The sequence below is a fragment of the Arctopsyche grandis genome, chromosome 10 (assembly GCF_051622035.1).
Source record: "Arctopsyche grandis isolate Sample6627 chromosome 10, ASM5162203v2, whole genome shotgun sequence".
Classification (NCBI taxonomy): domain Eukaryota; kingdom Metazoa; phylum Arthropoda; class Insecta; order Trichoptera; family Hydropsychidae; genus Arctopsyche; species Arctopsyche grandis.
Window position 1 is genome coordinate 22,783,560 of NC_135364.1, and position 24,533 is coordinate 22,808,092.

A 24,533-nucleotide genomic window follows, 5' to 3' on the forward strand; every position below is an offset into this window, starting at 1 on the left:
GTGTCGCTTACACTTTATGCATATGTATGTATGTATGTACATACTGATGACATAATTCATGCAAAGGGCCAAAAGCTCGCTCGTCCTTTACCTTTGCTCCCTCTCCCTTTCACGCTCGTTTGTTCCGAAGCTTCGATTTAATGTATTATTCATGTCTTTTCAGGTTCTTCATGGTGTTCATGTGCTTGGCTTTGAGCGTTTTCTCGACAATACCCGAGTACGAGACCACAGCAGGGAACATCTTGTTTTATATGGAGACAGTTGTGGTTATCTGGTTCGCCATTGAGTTCATATTAAGGTCAGTGGATCAATAGTAATATAAATATGTATGTGTGTTTTATATTTTGAACTTGGAAGTTTTTACTGTGCGAAGTAAGTGTTATGGAAAATGTCAGTGCTGTGCAAAGGAAAAGTGCACGTTCGATTGAAATTTGCCTTTTTCTTCATCTTTGCTTTAATACAAGGTTAGATTGGAGTATCAACGATTTAATCAGTTTATTCCAAGGAGAACTTATTTCCGGCTGCTACTGGAGCTTTGTTTCCATCTCAATCTCAATCTTGAACGGATTAAGCTCATATATTTCTTTATTTTACGGCACTTTTCTTAAGTTTAATTATGATTTCTCAAAACTAAGAATATTGACCTATTTTTGTTAACTTCCAACACTTCTTTGAGATATGTTTCTTATTTCTGTTGAATGTATGCACATTCGGCAGGAGCGGTGGTTAACGGAAAAATTTCCATGTATCAAAACAAATTTAAGGCCTTGTTCATAGTCTCGACAATGTCGCTGCGACAAAGTCACAGAAGTGTCGCGAAGTGTCGCTGTTCATATGAATGTCTAATAGTGTTCATAGTACGCGCGACAAACTGTCGCGCTTACTATGAACACTATTAGACATTAGTATGAACAGCGACACTTCTGCGACTTTGTCGCAGGGACATTGTCGAGACTATGAACAAGGCCTTAAATTCAATGATTTTAAACAATATCCTGTGCCAACAACTAATCGAATTATCTCGACAAAAACTTAGAAAAAGTAGGATTTTTTTTATATATATATATGTATGTACATATATCTGTTTTTCCAGAATAATTTCGATTTTTTTTTACTTTTGAATAAATAAAATAAACGGTCGATATTCTATTATTGTCTATTAAAGTTTTTTTGGTTCAATTTAATAAGTTTTGATCCATTATCGAGAATTCAAAGTCGCCGTTTCGCTCGAAATGGGTGATTGTATGGGGGAAGCGTCATTCCCAGAAAATAGTCATTTTTTTTTGTTTCCGTGATTATTTTGAAAATAAAAGTTGTCGAAAGCTTCCTTTGAGTATATGACTTTAATTCGAATACAAAAAATACCGAAAAAATTAAGAATTTTAGGAAATGTAAAGAGGATAAAATTACCTGTTTCGATGTAAAACATAATATTTTGCATCAAAATAGTTTTCTACTAGGTCGATGAAAATCCGAAATTAGCGTTTTTTGCTCCGGCCAATTGTACATATACAAACATATATGTATCTATGTACATACATGGCATCACTAGACATAGTTTTATAGTTTAAAGTGTACAAATGTGTAGATTTATCGAAGAAGTAGGCCTACATTTCAAGGACTAATTTGAGCAAAAATATAAGTTAAATCAAGAATGATAAGTGAAACTACATCCAGCTAATTGAATACATACATTTTTAGCATTTGATAAATTTTATTAATGTTCAGTCCCTACATGTAATCGAAAGCTGGATGATCACATTATGGGATTTTCTATAATGATTGGATGATAAAATGTCAATACGGTCAACCATTAGATAATAGTATTACGTTATTTTTTATGGTTCTGCTGACGTATTCAGTAATACAAGAATTGAAATATAACACATTCTCCACATGTGAACCTTTTCAATACATATTTGTGCATGAAAAATAATCTAACAATTCTGCATATGTGATATAAATTGGGAATATATTTGAAAATGGGCTATTTCTATTGAATTCTACGATACATATGTACGTACATGCGTACATGCGAGCGGTATATTTATTACCCTCGCGGAGTGGATCTGTCTTGTTCGGGAAATTGGTTTATATTTATCCGAATTCGACATACCCATATGCGTATATATATGTATGTATGTATATAATATACCCGTGTACTTGGACTGTCACAATATCAATATTTGACTAACGAAAGTCCCTCGGAGAAAATGAACCCTCCCTTTTGTATAATATTACCGACTTTTCCTACTCTGTTGTTCTCAAATCGAATAAAGGAAAGTCGTATCGTATCGAATCTTTGAATTTGTTTGCATGACAGGGGCGAGCGCGGTATCTTTGATCGATCTCTTTGATGATGTATTAAATATAATTGAATGTCGGTTAATTTTCGACGGTCACCCGGTTGACGGCCAAACGGTCTCACGTCTCTTTGATGTCGGATTATGGGTTAACGTTCGCTAATATACGTCGTAATGGTCACTTGGCATAACACCTCTACGTTCCTCTTCCCCTTTGGCTTCATCTCGCCCATACTCCCCCTTGTTGATTCAATTTGGCTCGAGTGCTTCCCATCTCACATAACTATGCACTGTATGTATGTATGTATAGGTATATATGTAGAATTAACCGACCATCTAGCTGGGTTCAAACTAGCCATTTGCTTGCACTGAACTATTGTTGGCTACGAATTTATGTATATATGTATGTACATATGTACATATGAAGATGAATACCTTGATATGTGTGTAGATGAAATCTTAAGCCAATCGTGAAGGGATCCACATCCTTTCAGGTAAAATATGATGCTCGTGATTTTGTGGAGGTATGTATCTACATATCTAGATGTATTAATCTACATACATATAATATAATATAATGAAATCGTCATTGTATTATAATATATTAAATACATGTACATACATATTGATTGAAAATGTAATTCATAACAGTTACATTTCGCACGTGTTTATGTCATCCGATGGATGATGAATTATTTTATTTAGTTACTAGAGAAATTTATAAAATACTATATATTTAAAAAATCTAAATTGATTATTGTATTTTATTGTTATTTTATTTAATTTAATTTATTATTTATAATAATAATAACAATAAAATGACGAGTGTGACCTGACAGGTTGCCCCAAAGCGTCACACCAGTTTTACAAAACAAAAGAAAGAAAATAACAAAATAAAAATAACAAAAATTACAACCATTCATCTCATTCAAATAGTCTCGTGTTCTAATCTCAAGAAACTAACCAGCTCATCAACATGACAATTGAACAGGTCCAAATGCTCATCAATCACATTAAGGAACCGGATAGCCTTAACAAGAGACGAGTTATTGAAAGCAGACGTTTTCGCAGGGATAAGTTGGAACAGTAAATGATGACGCAAAGCTCTACCGCATTCAGGCGCCGAAAATTTAAATTCCAATAAAATCGAAGGGTTGTCGATTCTTCACTTTTATACCCCAAAGAAATATTTGGAAATGGCAATAATTTTTCTCGAAGATAGTGAGTCAAAGCCTAGCATACCTTGTAAAAAGGCAGTGGGAAATAAATATGTATAATGCGTATTCGATTTTGATTTGTTACCTGTACGTACATAATAACAATAGATTTGATTTTGATTTTTAAATGCTTTTTATTATTACGAAATTATGTTCACAATACATCTTATATTTATTTTAATAGCTACTGATCTACTGATCATTTTCTATTTTACAATTTTAATTTAATTTTGTTAATAATCATAGTATTATATTATTCTAATGTTAATGTACAGCATAATAGGAAAAAAGAGCTCAAAAACCTCTTTACAATTCTTATAAATGCTCATAATACTTCTAATACATATTAATTAAAGTTGACGATCTAAAGCAGATCGTGTTTAGGTAATCTGTGTTCATACCTGAAGGGTATATACATTTTGTTGTAATCACCGAGACTCTTCACAAGTGTGTTAGTATGGTTATTAGTGATTCTGTCATAGAATCTACTGGTTAATTTGTTAGTAATGTCTGTAACAAACGGAATATTATTTATGGCATGCAATTTTTTCAAGTTAGTACATGTATATATGGGTGTATATTAATAACAATAGATGAAGCTTTGTGATCGTGGGAAAATTTGACCTCAAAATTTTGATTTGCAGGAGACGGTCGATATGGTTATAAATAACCAACCAGATCTCGTCAACAGCGTATATGAATTGAATAATTAATCGATTCCGGCCAGGACTTACCAATGAGGTACGCTGTGGCTGTAAATTTGTGTAGATAGAATAATATGCAGAGTTATATCCACTTATATTTTTTTCATCATAAATTTCAGAAGTATTGGTATGTACATATGTATGTGTTTGCTTGAAAACCTTGAATAATGTTGTGTGGGTGGAGTAGGGCATATTATTAAGCTAGTATGTTTACATTGTCGATCGTAAGTTACGATATTGTTGTAAGGGTATCAATGAATCTTAAATTTTTGGTTGGAAACTGTTTGTTTGTGCGGTTCGTGTTCGCGCTTAATGATAACTAAATAAATAATGTCGAATGCACGCGCTTCGAAAGGGTTAACCAAACACTGAGCGAAATGAAAAACAAATATGCTGCGATTTCGCGTTCGCACAAAAGACTCCGTAACGTAAATAAACACTTCATTTCGAGCAGTACCTCGTCCTTCCGAAAATAAAAAAAATAAACGGAGAAAAATAAATTAAAAATGGACAACGATGCAATCGCACACCTCGACCGTAACGGAGAAGTCTTGATGTTTTTGAAATTAGCAAGGAATGAAAGCGGAAAATGTACAGGAATATCAGGGTTGAAATTTTACGAATGGTCGCCGTGAGATAACGTCATTTTTTACGGAGGTCAATAATATAAAGAATATCGATTTGCAGTTTTTCTTAAAAAAATGTTCTTAGTAATGTACATGTGTACATATTATGTATATACGTATACTTGAATAAAAATTCGATTATTTACTTCTACATACATATCTGTGGTGTTTGTGATTGATCAAAAAAAATGATTGACTTCAGAAGTGGCTATTTAACATTTTAAGTTCATATTAAGAAAAGTGTGTGCGGACTTTTGGCTGAACAGACATTAGGCCGATGGACGTTTTAACGATTGAAATTTCAAATTGCTTTAATTTATTTCTAATCAGCGGTATATGGCGAATGGCTGTGAATGATGGTGATGATGATGAAAAAAAGGATAAATGAATAGAAAAAAAAGTATTGTCGCAGATTATTATTTTATTTATTTAAATTGAATTTTTTGAAATGTTGCTTTGTTAAAAATTGTATAAAAAAAATAAAATCAATAATTCAGCACACTTTTGCTAGGTGCCGCCAGCTTAATGCCTTCATCATCGTTTTTATCTTCTACTATTTACGAAAACTAATATTATTTAAAAATAATTTTGTATTTTGATATTTATTTATTTATTTATATAATTTTAGCTATTTAGCTAATTTAAAAATATATTCTTAATTACTTACTCTAAAATTTAATGTTTAACTTATACATACATATGTATTGTCCCTCGCAGAGGTGTCTCTTAGCACTTCGCAAGAATGCATCCAAGAATGCATCCAGAAGACCTGACGCATTCAGGGAGGGCATTGTGCATGAGCACACCCCTGTGAAAAACACCCCCAGCTGTCTTCTTCTTTACTCTACTTACAACTAGTCTGTGCTTATTTCTAGTACAAAAACTATGTATATCTCTATTATATATAATATATGAAACGATTAAAATTAAGAATTGTGTATGGAGATTATTGAGAACTCAGTAAACTCTTATCTATTAATTATTTATTACTACGTTAAAATAATTTTTATCCATGGCGGGGGTTATTTTTCAGGCTTTTTTTGCACGGGGGGTTAATGTCCAGGGGGGTTTTGAACGGGGATATGTATCCAAGGGTATGTGTTCCCAGAGGTATGTGTCCTAGAATCAAATTATTACATTATTCAAAAATCACTGTGACGTATCACAAAAAATTGATATTTTTTATAAATTTAAAAAATTTAAAATTTCATTTGGCAAAATGTCCGTCTGCTTAGTTTCCGTTCGGTCTAACGTCCGTTGGCCAAATATCCATTCGTTTAATAGTCCGTCATCCCAGAAAAATTGGTCATTGGTTCTTTTATTTGAAGTAATATATTTTACATTTTTAAAACATTTACTTCAATTTGGGCCACTTTTCTTCAAAACTTATAATATATCATTTCAAAAATAAAAAAGTTGAACGTGAATCAAAGTGTTTTGAAAAGCCATTCAAGTACTTTGATTGAACTAAAAATAGTTTTTGATAAGTGAGTTTTACTTTTGATCGAAAAATAGTTTTAAACTCAAAAAATGATATTTTATCGTGGAAAAAAATATATACATTAGTTACGAGTATGAAAAGATGATGAATAGGATTCGATGAATAGTCTGGTCTGTTCTATCTGTAATTTATTTTAGACGACGTATACTTATATACCATTTTTACACCCGCTCTCCATTCATACATACATATGTACAAAAGCGTCCGTCAACTTCGAAAATGATATTTTCTTGATTTACGACTTGAAGTTGCAAAGCTCAGACGAGTTTTTACTTTTCATCCCTCTCGACAAATAGAAGTCGTAGACGCGCTATGCGAAAACTCTCGAGGATATTCTAATGGCGAAAGTTGAAGTGTGTACTATAATGATACTTTCATAACTCGCACAATTAAATAAGTCATCTACGTTGAAATCCGTTCACTTTTTTGTGCTTCTCGCCCCTTTTTTGGATAAAAAGTTAATTACTTTTCTTGCGAACGTCACTCACTCACTCACTAACTCATTCAATGTACATGCATATGTATGACCGAGCCAGCAGCGTGGCTCGGTCGTTAAGCTTCTGCTTAACACTGAGAGGCGCCGAGTTCGATCCCTTGAGCTGACCTCGATTGAAAAGATTTTTTCTGAGTATATCTGTAATGCTGCTGGTCAGACCAGGATTTGTGACTCCTGGTTGATCGTTTCCTATCAGAGTTTGCCAATTTTCTCTGATTTCATTGTTGAAACGATTCCCGATTAAAAATTGGCTAAAAATCCTTCCTACCCACTATGTCACCACTATTTGAGTATGATTAATGTAAATATTACAATAAAAATGTATGTACAATTCATAGATGTCTCGTTAATTGTCGAGTTTAAGTCAGTGTCTCGTAATTTAGCGGCTTATGTATATAATAAAAAAATGCTGTATTGTTTGTAATTTGGCCAGGAAGGCGCATTGGGGTTTACCTGTAATGCCTTCCTGGTATGAAATAAAATAAAAAAAAAAATAAAAAAAAAATAATAATACATTACGTATAGTACATACGTAAATACATACATACATACGTAGTAGCTCACAGATCATTGAAGGTATTTTATTTCTACTTTATTATATGCATGTGTGTATTCTTTTAATAGATAATTTAATCAATTTGTAATATTATATGTATGTATAAAAAATAAAATAGTCGAAAATTGCTAACGTAAGCATTTTGTACATACATACATATGTATGTACATCCTTGTTTTCAAAATTAAATTTTAATATAAACGTATACACATTTTATGGAAACCTAATTATATAATTTCTGGTGGTTAGGCGAAGTTAGGCGAACGTTTGGGCCAATTTTCGTTACCGCAACAGGAAATTGTATGATTTCCAAAAATGGTCCCTAATGTGATTGGTTTTTTCGAAATTTAATTTGGGTGAATATTAAATTGATGGAGATGAAAAAGTTTGAATCTTTGATTTAATTAGACATCAAAAGGCATAAATATTTTTGTATTAATATTATAAATTTAATCATTTTGAAGATATACATTTTTTTCTTGATTTGAACTTGATATTATTTATGTACATATGTACAATGTATGTATATCCAAAAATCTTCAATTATCCATAATACCTTATAAACCAAATTATTTTTTGTTTTTTTGTGAGCGTAAAATGATATATGTATGTAATGAAAATCCAAAGTGAGTGTAAAATGATATAATGAAAATCACGATAAAAAAGTATATGTGCTATAATATATTTTTCAAATCGGATAGTTTCAAAATGATGATAACCCACTGACATATCGATGCATTAATTTCGAATACTAACTTAAAAATTAGTTTTTTTGAACCCAGAATGACAACTGATTTATCGTCCATTACTTTTTAATTTCTTTTTATACAGGTACATACTTGGGAAAAGTGGCATAGAACCCATTTTTTATAATATTTTTTGTATGTATGTATATGGTATTGAACTTCTAAATATATAAATGTATGAAACCATATTCAAATATGTATTGGTGACATACATACATAGTAGATAGGATGGTTTTTGCCAATTTACTGAGGAAGCGTTTCACCAATGAAATCAGATAAATTGGCATACTCCGATAGGAAACGATTGAATTGTTTTTATTTTATTTATTTTTATTTTTCTTATCTTACGTGACGAGACAGAATGTTAAATTACAGAAAACACAAATATCGGAAGGCAAAGATCGAAAATCGAAAGATCTTAAGTCGAAAGATCAAAAAAAAAAAAAATGGTGCATGGTAAACGGTACATACTCAGTTAATTTGCGCGAGCAGGATACAACAGGAACAAGAGGAACAGACTTTTCCTCCCGTATTCTGCGCGCGCACATTAATACGGGAGGAAAAGCCTGTTCCTCTTGTTCCTGTTGTATCCTGCTCGCGCAAATTAAGTGAGTATGTATGCACGTGAGTATGTACCGTTTACCATGCACCATTTTTTTTTGATCTTTCGATTTTCGATCTTTGCCTTCCGATATTTGCGTTTTCTGTAATTTAACATTCTGTCTCGTCACGGAGACCGATATTATATATACATACATAGTACCGTTTACCATGCACCCTTTTTTTTTATCTTTCGACTTAAGATATTTCGATTTTCGATCTTTGCCTTCCGATATTTGCTTTTTAGATCTTTTTACTTTCGGTGCCGTGTGGTAGACCCAAATAAATGGATCTGTTAGAGATGATTCGAAATTGCATGAAAATATCCATACCAACACATGTGCGTTATAATTGTAGGTATAGTGAGAGTTTGTAGGTATACATACATAGTACCGATGGTGGAGCATTACGAGTGGTTTTAATGCGCTCTCGTACACCGACCGAGTTTAAAACACCGTTTCATATAATAAAACATAATAATTGTTCGGCGATTAACTGGCGACATGCACACGACCGAATATCTTGAGATATGGGAAAGCATTACGCCCCCGTGTCCCTCCCCGTCTTTATTGCGAGATTTATTAGCGAAGATTAATGGCGGTCACGCGATACAACGAGCTCGGTTAACATCCATAATCAGGGCGCCAACAAAATGTATTATCTTCGCAGAAAGAAGTTGCCACTATTAACATAAATAAGTGACGGCGAGCGACGTCGTATTTTCGCCCCGCAAAACCTCGCTTTTCCAGCCTGCGAAAACATATTACGACGAATGGCCGATTTAACGTCGCATAAATATACGAGCCGGTAAATTGTTTTCGCTTTCCCGCTCCCCAGCCGAAGAAAAATATGTATTTCATTTGCGTATCGTGCTATTATCATAGCAGTGTGATGTAACAGGCGAGATGATATTGTTGCTATAAGCTACATATGTATATTTGTGTGTTTGATAGTCAGTGAACTGATATATATATATAATTTTTACCTTATGTTTGTACGTAGTAACAATTGTGAATATTTATTTATTATTATTTATTTAAAGTTTGGACTATTGAAGCATTACACGAGTTCCTAATGCCCCACAATGGTCAAAAATATAACAGAAAAGAAACAAAATAATAACTATAGAAATTAGACATGACAAAAACAAAACAAATATTTATTTATTTATTTTAATCAGACCATTGTGGCATAACAGGAATTCCTAAAGCGCCACAATGGTCAAAAAATATAACACAAAAAAGAAAAAAAACAAAATAACAATTAAACATAAACATAAATACATCCATACATAAACATAAAAAATAGCATTTAATAATAACAGATAAAGTAAAAATATCAAATAAAATATAGCATAAGGAATGCCTTGCACCTACAGCCAGTTTCAATAAATATGTAAGAAACAACTTCAAATACAAAACATCCCTGTAAGGCCCAAATGGAAGAGAGTTAATCAAAATTTCACTCATAAATCACAATCAATCATGAAAACAATGATGAGCGCAGACTACCAGATAAATGGGTTAGAGTAATTTCCGACAATTTACGCTCACTAAGGTGGAAAATATCACATTCAGTCTCGGCAGCAACGATTTCATTAAGAAGTCGGATAGCTCTTGGAATAGGAGAATATATAATATATAATTAAATATATAATTAAATATGTATATATATAATTAAATATGTATATATGTAATTATATATGAGAATATATTTAATATATTTAATTATATATGAGAATATATAATTAAATATGTATATATGTATGATTTCATATTATGATTTCATGTTTCATTTAGTTATCTTTTCCTTATTTAATTTGTATATTTGTATATATAATTTGTTTATTTAGCTTGTATTTTTTCCTTTTGTACTTCTTAATCTTTTTAGCACACTCGTGGCTTTGGAGCAATCTGTTAGACGAGTGTGCTTGATTAATTGATTTTGTAAAATAAAATATGTATACACAAACAACACATCTAACATAATCATAAAAAATAATAAGCTATATAATAGCGGATAATAATAATTACAAATTATAAAAAAAAACAAAGAAGGGGATGTCGTATAAAAAGAAAAATAAATATATAAATATGTATTGCTATGTACCTCGCTTATCAATGTAGTTCCCACAATAATCGAATTCACTTTATCACGCGAGTAACACGTCCATTCAACTTCCTGTAATGGGATATTCAGATAAGACAGGAATGCCGGAATTTGTCCCACCCAAAAGATAAGAAATCACTTATATAGATCACGATTCGATCACATCAGTCAGTCATCATCATGAAAACTCCGCGAGGGGTAGTCATCACCATCGACTCCGAGAGTGACAGTCATCACCAGCAAGACTCCAAGAACGTTAGTCATGAATATCAACCCTGCAAATGATGGTCAGCACAGCGGAAGAACAAAGTTAAATTGAAATAGTTCTACGTATCTCACATTAAATTCATCATCGTTCCATAATCTGTCGTTTTTCGAATATATTTACAATATAAGATAAATGTACCATTTAATCAATAATAAATAAATTTTGGTTAGTTATCCTAGTAGTTTTGAAAAATATATAAATCTTTCATTGGAACGTGACAGTATTATACACAGACAAAAATACATTTATACATAATCATAAAAAAACAATAGTATTTAATTATAGCAGATAGCGAAAAATATCAAATAACAATATATATGTGATGAAGTTTTTTAATCATGCAAAAATTCAAACTGGAGATTTTGACTGATTCGAGCTCAGAATCGTTCACTGATCACGTTTTCATGATATAGAAAAAAGTGTGTACACATCTGTTTGTCTGTGTAATTTGGGGATTTTTGAACACCGTCAGTTCTATTAAACTGAAACTTAGTATCGGGTACTGAAATGCTTATCGATATGACGTAATTTTTTTTTACAACTTTTTAAGTTGACCTGAAATGGCACCTCCTCTTATGTCCTATTTTTTTGGATTCAATTATCTCCTAAATTGCAACGGATTTTATTAGCTTAACTCTGTTAGTTCAGTGAAATTCTGCCCGTCAAAAATTTGGGATTTGATTTTGAACCACTTCCACTCTTCAGATCGCCTTGATATTTTACCAACATACGGAGGATATTTTACTAACATTGAAGTAAGCTGATGTCTCCGACATGAATCTATAAGAGTTTAATTATTAACGAACGAATTCAAAATTACATCAGAATCTTGTGTCGGATCGAAGCGGTGACAGCTAACTACACATTAACGGTATGTTTTTAGGGATTTCTTTTACAAGCTTTTTATTTGATGTTAGTTTACACCGCAAAATTTGTGAGCTGATTTTGAACTACTTTTGCTCTTCCGATTGTTTTGATGTATTAATAGCTATCATTTAAGAAAGCAAATGCCTCCGAAACGACACTAGACAAGTTTAATCATTAACGAACGCCTTAAAATTACAGAATCATCTATCAGATTAACGTGCAGTCTAATCATTACAAATTTCTCGCAAACCACTTGCAACTTCACACGTTAAATACTTGAACAATTATAACTTTATTATTTTATAAGACATTCCCTTCTTTGTTGTTTTTTATAATTTGTAATTATAATTATTATCCGCTATTATATAGCTTATTATTTTTATGATTGTGTTATATGTGTTATTTGTGTGTATATATGTTTTGTTTTTGTATTGTCTAATTTCTTTAGTTATTATTTTGTTTCTTTTCTTTTCTGTTATATTTTTGACCATTGTGGCGAATTAGGAATTCCTGTGATGCTACAATGGTCCAAACTTTAAATAAATAAATAGCAGCTATTCGTAGTTTCATAATGTAAAATATTGGTTAGATACAAAATAAAAATGTGTGTTATCCTGATAATGTTTGCGTTCAAAGCAATTTGCAATATATGAATATTTACTTCGTCATTAAATAAAATCGATAATGATTTTGAATATTCATAGCATAATCGGAAGGGTTGATGTAATTTAAAAGTTTGTAATCCGTTTTTGAAAACAATTAAACGAAATCGCCGCTTGTTATTATGTGTATTTATTTTTTAATTTAAATCATTATGCTGTAAATTATAAAGAAAATCATTTTATATCTCTTCACGTCACCTTAAAAGAGGATGTTTACGCAAAATTTTCCCCAAATCGAATTTCCACTCGATTTCCATAAGCTATCAGCCGAACAGAAATTAATTACGTAAGCTGATGTGACATTGAATGGCGTAGGGTAGTCGATGGACAATATTTGACTAATTTTTCTTGCACGCGAATTTTCCGGCAGTTTTCCCGCACCATTATCCGCGCAAACACACTCACACACGACAGATAATACACATACAAACATATAAATATAAACAGCTGTGTATTGGGTGTGGTCATTGTAATTAGTAAGGCGTGGACAAGCTCGATTAGCTCAGCCCTTGAGCCGACCCATATCACTTACTGCAACACCCTTTTGCTCGTGCAAAATTTGCTGACACTAAGGCTTTGTGTGCAAAATGGGACGGAATTTAATTTGGATGACCTGTGTTCATTTTTCATTATTTATGCAATTTTGTTGTAATACAAATTGAGACATCTCTCTGTGATCTCGTACACGGTTTTCTACTTTACCTTTTAATGATGGACGTATACATAGTTGAGAATAACGAGGATATAACTAACGAATGGCTTTTATGTAAGTCTGTTTCCTTACAGTGTACGTGTTTTGTTTGATGCGTGTTTCAAAGTGTTGATACGTTACAATTTGGATTTAATTTTATCGAGGTTGTAAACTTTAGTGTGACATAATGTAATAACAATGCGAGACAAGTTTTACATTTTTGTATACGTTTCGAAAGAGTTTGAAAAATATACAAATTAAATCATTATTCGAAATCACATTTTTACCTACGATATATGTAACGGTCACTGTAATATTGTACAATTCATGATGTCCATTGAAATTATATTACCTTAACCATAACGTACACATTTATGAATGTACCTATGTTGTACGTGCGATAGTTTAATTTTCACGTCATCGCAACGTCACGTTATATGCGCAAAGGTAATTTAATATTCCCATTAAATTACAGGCCGGAGCTTTTTCCCATGCTTTTGTACATAGAAGTGCTTAATAGATCAATAATTTATATGGCACACCGGGTAATTCAGTTTCGTCGAGGCGTCGAAACAATGGCGACATTATGCTTAAGCAATGGATGCAATATGTTTAAGTCTTTCGGAGTCGGAAATGCATTCAGTTTCCGGATGCAATTGTGCAGTGTAATCATTAATCTCGCTTTCGGACTCTGACGTGTCGGAATTTCAATTACCACTTCAATCGCAGTTTGTAATTGAAATAAGATCTGTTCGTTATATTGTTCAGACTGATCTCAGACAACTCAAGTTACTACTGAAGTGCACTAGTAATTGGATTTTCAATGATGGGATTTCTTTGCTTTCCATTCTGTTAATGTTTAGTATATTTTGAGAATATGTAGCTGTAGTTTGATAATGAAATTCGTCGATTATATTATTTTGTGCTGAACTTAGACGTAATTGTTAAGAGCACCGTTTGCTCTTACGTACGATACATTTCCAAAGACAAGTATAATAAAAAGTACGAAAATGGTCTCTGAAAGGAATGAGTATGCACTCGTTAAATTTATACGACTTGACTCGGCGTATCTTACTACGTTTTTCTTGTGGAATTTGTTTAGTTTTGATTGCATTTTCAAAAACTAGGGTTTCATTGTACCATTCATTCGTTCTTTGTGTATCAATTTTTTGTTTATTTTATATATTTATTATTTAGTTAGTATATATTTATAACCGGTCTCCGTCACGGGCCCGAATGTGAAACGCCCGAAAACGCAAATATCGGAAGGCAAAGATCGAAAATCGAAAGATCTTAGATCGAAAGATTAAAAAAAAAAGGTGCATGGTAAACGGTTCATACTCACTTAATTTGCGCGAGCAGGATACTACAGGAACAAGAGGAACAGGCTTTTCCTCCTGTATTAATAGTATTAACAGTAAGAAAAAAATCCCAAGTGAAAATACGTTCTTTTGACTTTTTATTTGAACTGGACGACTACTTAGAGAGATTTGAAAGCTGAAAAGTACTACAAATATAAGATAAAATACCCAATTATAGATTCCAATATTCATTTTGAACAGAAAATTGACATATTTTGAGACATCGACCAAACAACACCAAGATATAGAAAAATCGTGCGATTTAAAAAACACATACATACATACATATATCTCCGAATCTCGAGCCAATCAACATTTTTTATTACCAGATTCCTGTTCACTGCGCATACATTTATAAGAAAAGTTATATCTTGTCTCTGAACCAAAAAAAGTCGTCAATTGTCGAACAGTGTTATTACTACGTATGTTACATAGATAAAGTAAAAATCATATTTGAATTATGCTTGAAGTAATGAAATGTTAAAAAAAGACTGCTTTCAAAACACTGATGGGGTAAAAATATATTTTAATTATCATTAGTACATTAAATTGATTTTTTAATATATTTCATTCATTCATAAATGTTTCATTCATCCGTTTCGGATTATCATAATAATTCATATTTAAAAGTGGAATAATTTCTACACGTTTTATATTATTTTAGGAGATTATGATGTATGCTTTAAAATCATACATTTGTACTTACATACATACAATATATTAGATTGATTTAAAACGAGTTTAATCCCTTAAAAATATACAAGTACACTTTAAATTTTATTTATTATATGTACATACATGATATATTTGAGGCAAATTTTTGTCTTGAAATTTGATTATTTTTATAAAAATATAATGTTTGAAGGATGGATTTTATTTATGCATAAAATTTATACAATAATAATAATAGTATGAGAAATGAAACATTGTTGAAAAAATTTAAATTACTTGAGGGACTTGCGTATTGCGGTTAGGTATGTAAATGTCGGCAATATGATATATGTATGTATAATTTTTAATAAAAGTTTTGTTTTCAAATTAAATTATAGATTGCGGGAAAAGGGTGTGGTTGTCTCAATCGAGAGGTGTTTTATTTGTTTATGGTCATCATAAAAGCGACACAATTAAAAACGGAATTAATGAACGTAGGTATAAATTTGTCGTTAAAATGTCGGCTTCTCTTCAGTATTAGCTTTTCATTTTGATTGCGCATAAAACGACGTGTTAACGAGTTTTCCCTTTCGATACGAAAAGGTCTACGCTTTGAAAAAGCCCGGTCGCGTTTTATTATTGTTTTAATTTCATACGAAGCTTTGTTACCGCTTCTGTGATTTTTGTTTACAAATACCTGCCAGAAACGAGCGAAAATATTATGAAATGGCGGGGGATTTTTAATTGAGCAAATTAATCTTTCATAGTCTGAGAAATTAATCATAAAGTATATTAGTGGATTGGTTCGATATAATACAAATAAGATTAGTCGAAAAAATTTGAGTGTAAACAAAGAGTACTATTATTAATATGTATGCATGTATGTATGTAGTAACATCGGAAGTTGGAAAAAATCTTGTATATTATTTATCTTTACACTAGACTGGACCCTAAATAATTATCTTTGAGGATTAAGAATGTCCAAATCTAAAATAAAAGTATTTGCAAGACCATTCTATTATATATATTTCATTAAAACAAAATGTGAATTAAGAAAAGAATCATGAATTAAGTATAATATGAGGATAATATGATATTGTATTATGAGGATATCATAAAATTGCAAATTCATTATTGGAAATTTCTGCATTATTTGTAATTAAAAATTTCCAGCTTATCCTGATAATAGAAATATGTATATAAAAAACATTTAATTTTGTAACGTAACGTTACAAAATTAAATGTTTAATCCAAATCCAAATCCAAATCCGTAATCCAAAATTACGTTTTTTAACGTAATTTTGGATTCTGAAAATATTTGATTTTGATTTTTAAATGCTTTTTATTATTTCGAAATAATGTTCGCAATACATCTTATATCTATTTTAATAGCTACTGATCTACTGATCATTTTCTATTTTAATTTAATTTTGTGAGTAATCATAGTATTATATTATTCTAATGTTAATGTACAGCATAATAGGAAAAAGAGCTCAAAAACCTATTTACAATTGTTAATTCTGAAAATATAATACCTTACATACATACATATGCCCATACATAGAACCAAATGCTTACAAATAATTGAAATATATTATGTGCATACGAACATATAAAATATGAATTGAGGTTTCGATATGAATTGTAGATATTGTAGATCTTGTGAAAAAATCACGTGCCTTTCAAAATTACTATATGAAAATATATGATTTTTTAGTTTTGTTTCAATTCCGAATGCTTGATATCGCTAAACATACATGTGTGTATGTATGTATGTATGTAGATGCTATAAAATAATATATAAGTCATCATCATCATCATCGCTATAGTCCTTATAGGTGTGTTCTTTGACGTCCTTTATGTTTTTGATTTGTAGGTATAAAGGTATGTACATATATGCGTACGTCATTTCGGATTCGCACAGGGTTTGGAGCGGATGTCCAGCTTGCGAAAACCGCTTATTAAATAGGAACGTCCCTAGAGGATAAGGGACGAGGCACACGTGTAAATAATGGGACAATGGCGACCGCCTGCTATTTAGCATATAATTCGAAAATCTACCCCGAGCACCAGTGAATTATTAATGCAATGCCCAGCCGCAATATCTGCTAAAGGATTTATTTTTGCGTATTCCTCCCTTCCACCCCACTGTATACACGTACGAGTGAGAGTGTAGCGCACATATTATTGGGGATTAGGATAGGGAGGAAATTTTTTTGAATGGTTTATATTGATGACTGGAGTTATACATGTGTACATATATGGCTATATATTGTCGACGTTGCCTGAAAAAACTCGGGCAACGTCGAGTTTTTCTACTTCAATCCTTTCCATTGAAATTCTGCAGTACAAGCAATAATTTAACTATTGGCTAAACATTTAGTTTCGGACTCTTCTAAAGCACATTTGCATTATATGTATGTAAGTTATACATATGTAGTATTGTGAGATATGAGAAATTGGTGGTCTCAAGTTGAATTCTGTAGATTTGTATAACAAATGATCAAACACATATAAAAACATTTTAATATGAAATATTATATGACTCGGGGTTTCCCAAACTATGTTCCACGGAACACTGGTGTTCCACGGAACCTGAATAGGTGTTCAGCGAAAAATGGTTTTCAATGGTTTTATAGACTGCTACATTCAAACAACTTTTACCTCAAATTGAAAGGCGAGTGATGATCAATCTCCACTGATTTTTATGACGTCAAGAATCTAAGTACGTACAGTCAGAGAGTTTGAATTTAAATTGGATACGGAAATAATAATTGTGGAAAAAGTATTAGAATGTAAAGTAAAAGTAATACAATTTTTAATACAAGAGTTAAAATTCAATTTTGGATTTCATCAGTAGAATATAATAATTTTGATTGTTTTCCTGCCTGAAATGAATGAATTAAATTTTAAAAGAGATGTAGAAGTTTCCAAAGTATTTTTTAGAGCACCTACATAACTTGAAAACAACTCTTTTGCAATATTTAATGAAAACTTGTTTGGAAGATTCCTGAGTTCGGAATCCATTTTTCGTGACAGCTAAGGCTTAAAAGCAAACTATTATGAAAATCGAATTGATTTACTTGGTGACTCTGATTTAAAACAAAAATATGAAGATCAGCCATTAAATGATTTCTGATCGAGATCGTCAGAAGAATACCCCAATATGTTAAAACAAACTATTTTTGTTTTACTTCCATTTTCTACATACAATATTATGGCTGATATCAAGAAGATTTGCGATTAAAGGAGACAAAATCATCGAAGTCGTTAAGAGCTTTATTTACATTATTTAAAAATAATTATTAAATAAATAAGTGTTTAAATAATATATTTTCTTCTATATTAACCCAACTTTAAAAATAAGCTAAGTGTGTAATTATATAAGTAAGTCCAAATTTGAAGCTAATATCTAAGTTTGTTTTGAGACCCGAAAGCTTTATTTTCACGCGATACATATTGTTAAGTTTCAGGGGTAGTTTATCTTTTTAAAAAGTTGATTAAGATGATGAATCAGTCAACAACCCAATCATTACATCTTTATTATTTTTATTATATTAAATTCAAAAGTCTTTTTAAAGAAAAGAGATTCGTTTGATATTGAATCATTATATTATAATTTTTAGTTATACACTTGGTTACTGTCACATTGGAATATTCGAGCGACTTTTTTGATTTTGAACTTAATATTGGAACGATGAACTTGAGAGACTCGTTGAACTGTTTTTAAGAGCTTTTTCTCGTACTGATTGAACTGGATATAATGTGATAACTTTGTTTGATGTTTTGACTGAATGATTAATAGCTGAATTTCGTACTACAGGTATGGTTTTTATAGTCGATTCGATGATGTCAATGTTTGTCTCATCGCAAATATTTTATTATTTATGATTTTGTTATTCCCAAGTATGACCGTGTAAACATCACGAATTAAAGTATGGGAAATTTAAAAAAATAAGCAAGGTACGTAACAATATGTAGAAGGAAATTTATGAATAAATTAGTTTCAGTTTTTTACCTATAATAAACATTATCGAAGCAGTAAATATTAAAAATTTACTAAAATGAGTTAGTTCTATAAGGCACGTTCATTTTGGTGAGTGTAAAAACTGTAAAATTATAACATTCGGTCTTAAAAAAAGTAAAAGCATATAAACTGTTTAAAATGTGAAATTTACTTATGAAACAAGCTATTTTGTTGAAAAACTGTATGAATATTGAAAAGATAATGAAACTTGTAAGTATTTTTATAAAAAAAATCGTGTTTGCATATTCATTCTATCGAGCTTTTGAAAGCAAAAACTCGGATTAATAAAGAAATTGTAAATTTATAAATTATATTAGTTAATTTTGTAAAATATTGTATCATAGTACATATTAATTAAATTTTATAAAGTAATTTTTCCTTTTTATACAACGATGTAAAAACTATAGACCTATTTCATTAAGCATTTATTCAATTTACTTATATTTAATATTATTACAAGTTTTAAATAAATTACATCACATCTATACGAAATATTATAGATTAAATCGAACTATATTTTACCCGCTCAAACATGGGAAAAGAAATTTACTAAAAATTGTAAACCTAAAACACTTCATTATATGGCAATCAAAAAGTAGTCATTTATAAGCTGAATTTAAATTTACATCCAATTTAAACGGAAAACTGTCAACATGATAGAATATAATCAAGCAAACTCATCCCTCTGAGAATTATTCGATTTACCACTAACGTCCGATCGAGAGATACAATTTCGTACATCGAATTACAATAATTTCCGAGCCCTAATAATATTCACCTGTTAAGTAACCGTGTCGAGCAAGGGATGTTCACATGCATAACATACTAAAGTCACATATGCATATATGTATGTAGCTATCAGATGCAACAAGCGATGCGTGTGCTCTTGCCAAATGGCACCTCAGGAGTTTCACGTCATCCCCCAAGATCTCAAACCATCGCATCCCCCCAGGCAGCAAAGGGGTTAATGTCCACAGAACGTGCACAAGTCGTCGTCGTTACGCTAACATGTGGGTGTTTCTTTGCTCTTCGATGCCGGCGAATGAACAGCCTAATCTCGCATTTTCCGGCGGTCTATATTTGGAAAATTCGGAGTTTTCCGCCTCCACGGTTTTTTTCTCCGCCACCCCTAAATCGTCCTCGCTTTAATATCCGCTTATTTTCGCCCCCCGTCGACGTCGCTCTTGATTTATGCTTATATTATTTTGAGCTTTTCGCCGACCGGAAATGCTCCCCTAATCCGCTGCAACAACAAATTTTCGCCGATGTTTTTGTATTGAACTTTTTAAGTTTTGACCTATTTTCGAATGGATTAATTTCGGTTATGATGCCACTATTTATAGCCCTGTAGTCGAGGTCTCGTCTTTGGGGATGCTTTTTATTATATTAATATTTGAAAAGTTTCCCGATGAAAGTTTTCTCGATTTCGTTTCCAACGTTAAAATTTATATTTTTGTTTATTCGTTCGAACTTTTGCAATATATGTGTATATTATTTTAAGATATTTCGTCGTAGTAAGGAGTCTCATCCTGTTAAACTACATATACGTACATATATCTTTGAATTTTATCTACCTTGTAAAAGTGTTCTCGACTTTATATGTATGTAATATATATGTACGTACTACTTTCGCTTTTATCTTATACTACGGTCTTATAGTCTTTTATTTATTATTTTATACACAAGCATGTATACATGTATGTATCTATATATTTTATTTTGCATTTTATGAGCGATTCAAGGGCAAATCGAAGATTCGAATTCTGTTTTTGGCACAAATTGGACTTGTTTATAAATTATGAGATGTTTTAAACGGTTTTATAGATGAAAAACGGAATAATTAGACGTCTTGAAAGTAACGTTCTTTTGAATGCTTTCAACGTTGAAAGAGACGTTAATTATTGTTTGTTTGAAAAAAATATATAATTGCTTATTTTTACTTTTATAAATAATTAAAACTTGGTACTTATAAAATATCGCAATGAAATTCAGTGTATTAAATTGATTTCATCTACATACATATCTATAATGGATTTTTAAGCTTTTCAATTTTTTTGTAAAATTGTAATATATGTACGTGAAAATAATGAACAGTGGATCCAAGTAGAAAATAAAATATGTAAAATTTTAAAGTTTACTCAGTGAAAGGAGATTAATCACCACCAAGAGAACATGGCTTTATTTAAGTAACAAAGCCACTAGACACTATTGTTAGCACACACTCACATACCTAAAGTGTTGCAAGAAGTTTTTATTCTATAACGGTTTATTTAAATTGGACCATAATATTTATTATTAATGGTATAATTTACGATGCGATCGAATATAAAGCGCTGTAGAAAGTTAGTTGACTGAGGAGAGGATGAAGGTTAAAACATCAACAAAGGATAATGTAAGATTTTCTTACTAATAGGTACATATATATGTAACAATTAATACTGGAATGCTTGACAATCTATTTCAATGCTTGTGTTTGTTCAATGGCCAGCAATGCGAAATTATTAAGCTTGGATTTTCTGGATGAGTTTCTTTTGTAATTTTTTATAAATTTTAATATTGAACGGCATAGAGTCCTAGAGACTATAGACTATGCTAAATTTATGACGGTCATAATTAAAGATGCAATCATTAGTTTCATTGGTATTGAAAAGAAAAGTCGTCAAGAGGTACTCCATTCTGTCGATCAATCGATGTCGAAGCAATCGAATAAACCTACACACGAACATAAATATGTACGTATAAAAGTGCTCAATCATTGTTAGGTTTTTCTGCAATGCATTTCATTAGAGAGCGAGCACACCTCGTGCCAAACAATGCACACCGAGTCCTGTATTATATCCAACGAAAACGGGATTAGTCACGTTTTTTGAAAATTACGTTGTTTTTAATTTAAACAAACATTCTGCAGGCTTCGACAGCATCCCTCGGAGTGCATGCTGTACGTGATTATCGTCGAAAAAATTGAAATGCTGTACGTGACTCAATGGTATTAGTTTTATTTGCTGACGGCTAAAGCTCTGTCCGGTTCATGCATTTTATGACAAACCTGGGCTTTGCGAACGCACTCTAATGACGAGTCGGTGTGCAAATGCACGCTGGCAGCTTAAAAGCAAAGAAAAATCTTACAAAATGTGGTGCGATAGACATGTTTTGCCTTGGTCTATTTTTATGTGGCATATTCACAGTATGCAGCCTTCGTTCTCGATTTAAGGCTGCAAAAGCACTACTCACAATAAGTACTCAATGCTTTGTTTTTTTATGCTTTTTTGCATTCAATGGTCAGCAATGCAAGATCGTTCGATTGAGTTTTTTTTGTAACTTTTAACTTACTAAATGACCTCTTAGGGAAAAGTAAAAAAAAAGTATAAACTTCTGATGAATCACTTTCTAAACAACTATGTATATTGCATAATATGTAATGAGTCTTATAGAAATATGTTCTTTTACAAAATTGTTTTTTATACTGACATAAAGTAAATAAACTGGGCACCAAACCATGCTGAGAAAACCTTTAAACAATTTTAGGCGAAGCAAAATAGTATTTTGTACATCTATTTTGTATTTTGTACATCTATTGTCTATTTTGACTTGAGTCATTTCTTATACTTTCGGTATTTTCAAGTTGGACAATGGTAAATTATATTGAGTGTATGTATATAAATTTGGGACGACAAAGTTTGCATGACTTTGCTATGAGGTAGCTACACCACTGGCATACTTACATAAAGTTAATTTCAAACGCTGCTACTTGAAGTTCTTAACGAAATAATGTATGTGTTATAACGAAGAAATCGAATAAAGCATACTAGAAGTGAAGCCAAATTTTTTGTTATAGTAACAGGAAAGATTGAAAACTATGTACCATACATGTTTTCAAGTGGTTTTTAATTAAATAAATGATATACACATGGCCAATTTGGATCTAAAAAATGATCAGCAAGTATTGTATGGGTATGTATAAGCTATAGAGAAAACAAAAATATATTTTTTTATTGGTTTTAGGACCAATTTTCAGACAAATAATCATACACGTGTAATAACACGTCATTTGAATTTCCCCTGAAAAGTTTACTTTGTTATGATTTCGATTATTTTTGAATAATTACAACGACTGTAAGGTTTCCTAAGCTTTTATAAACAGTTTAATCCTTGTACAATACGATTTTATTTTTATAATTATTCATACGATACAAGTAGAGAATCAAGTTGGGCCCTTCAAATACACTCGGAATCAAACTTTTTTATTTTCAAATTATTGGATCAGTGGTAGCTATGAATTTTGAGCTTTCATGCAAAAATTATCCACGACTCTCTTTTAGCGTGACTTAAAACACGTGAGTGAAATACATAATAGTAATTATTTGTTGATACAGATGTACATAGGACTATATGTAAGTACAATTAGTTTAACTAAGCTCGCCAATTTTAAAATTTAAGGTTTGGAAAATCAATAATAAGTTCTTTAAAAGCTCCACTTTTGAAGCTTTGTGTTCAATGAATTTCGATTGATCGAATTTCTTTTGTAATCCTTTATAATTTTTATATTTAAGGACTTCTCAACACGCTATACAAATATAATGCTTCTGAAAATTCACTTTTTAAGCAACCGTATTTTGTAATGTACATATTTTCAAGTATTTTTTTAATAATGACGTTTCGATATTTTTAAGTAGAGCAATGGTAACGGTAAAAAGTGTTTGGATAAATTTGGGGCCCCTGTCAATCAGTGCCCCCATGATTTATCTACTCCACTGCTACGCCAGTAGTTAAGCTTAATTGGACATCTATTGATGTAATTGATTTCATAATTATGTAAATAAACTTTTAAAAAGAGTAAAAGATTATTCGATATGTTAGTTCGATAGAAAAAAAAATTTAATATACTGTAGCACGCATGTAAAAAGCTTGTTGCTCACATAGGAATTCCCCTATTTGTTTTTCCGGAAGCAATCTGTTTTTCTCGTTTCCATTCGTTCACACCATTACATAAAGTGGACCAGTCTATTACACTTTATTCGATTGAAAGGTCCGCCGCTACGTTTAATCCGGGCTGCGGTTCTAACGCCAATTGCGAAAAATACAAAGTTTAATTTATCTCCAGACCCGTCGCGTCTTTAATGGTTGGTCGGCCATCCCTGGCCCCCCATT

The 24,533-nt window shown here is 31.4% G+C and overlaps 1 protein-coding gene across 11 annotated transcripts in view; it reads left to right on the forward strand.

The window, feature by feature from the left end:
- Window positions 1-24,533, forward strand: part of LOC143918344 (potassium voltage-gated channel subfamily KQT member 1-like) — a 275,499-nt gene that overhangs the window by 123,435 nt on the left and 127,531 nt on the right. For all 11 annotated transcript variants that reach the window (XM_077440193.1, XM_077440195.1, XM_077440196.1 and 8 more), the window contains one exon: window positions 164-298. In XM_077440193.1, the coding sequence (XP_077296319.1) occupies window positions 164-298 (135 nt within the window). The remainder of the gene's footprint in view (window positions 1-163; window positions 299-24,533) is intronic.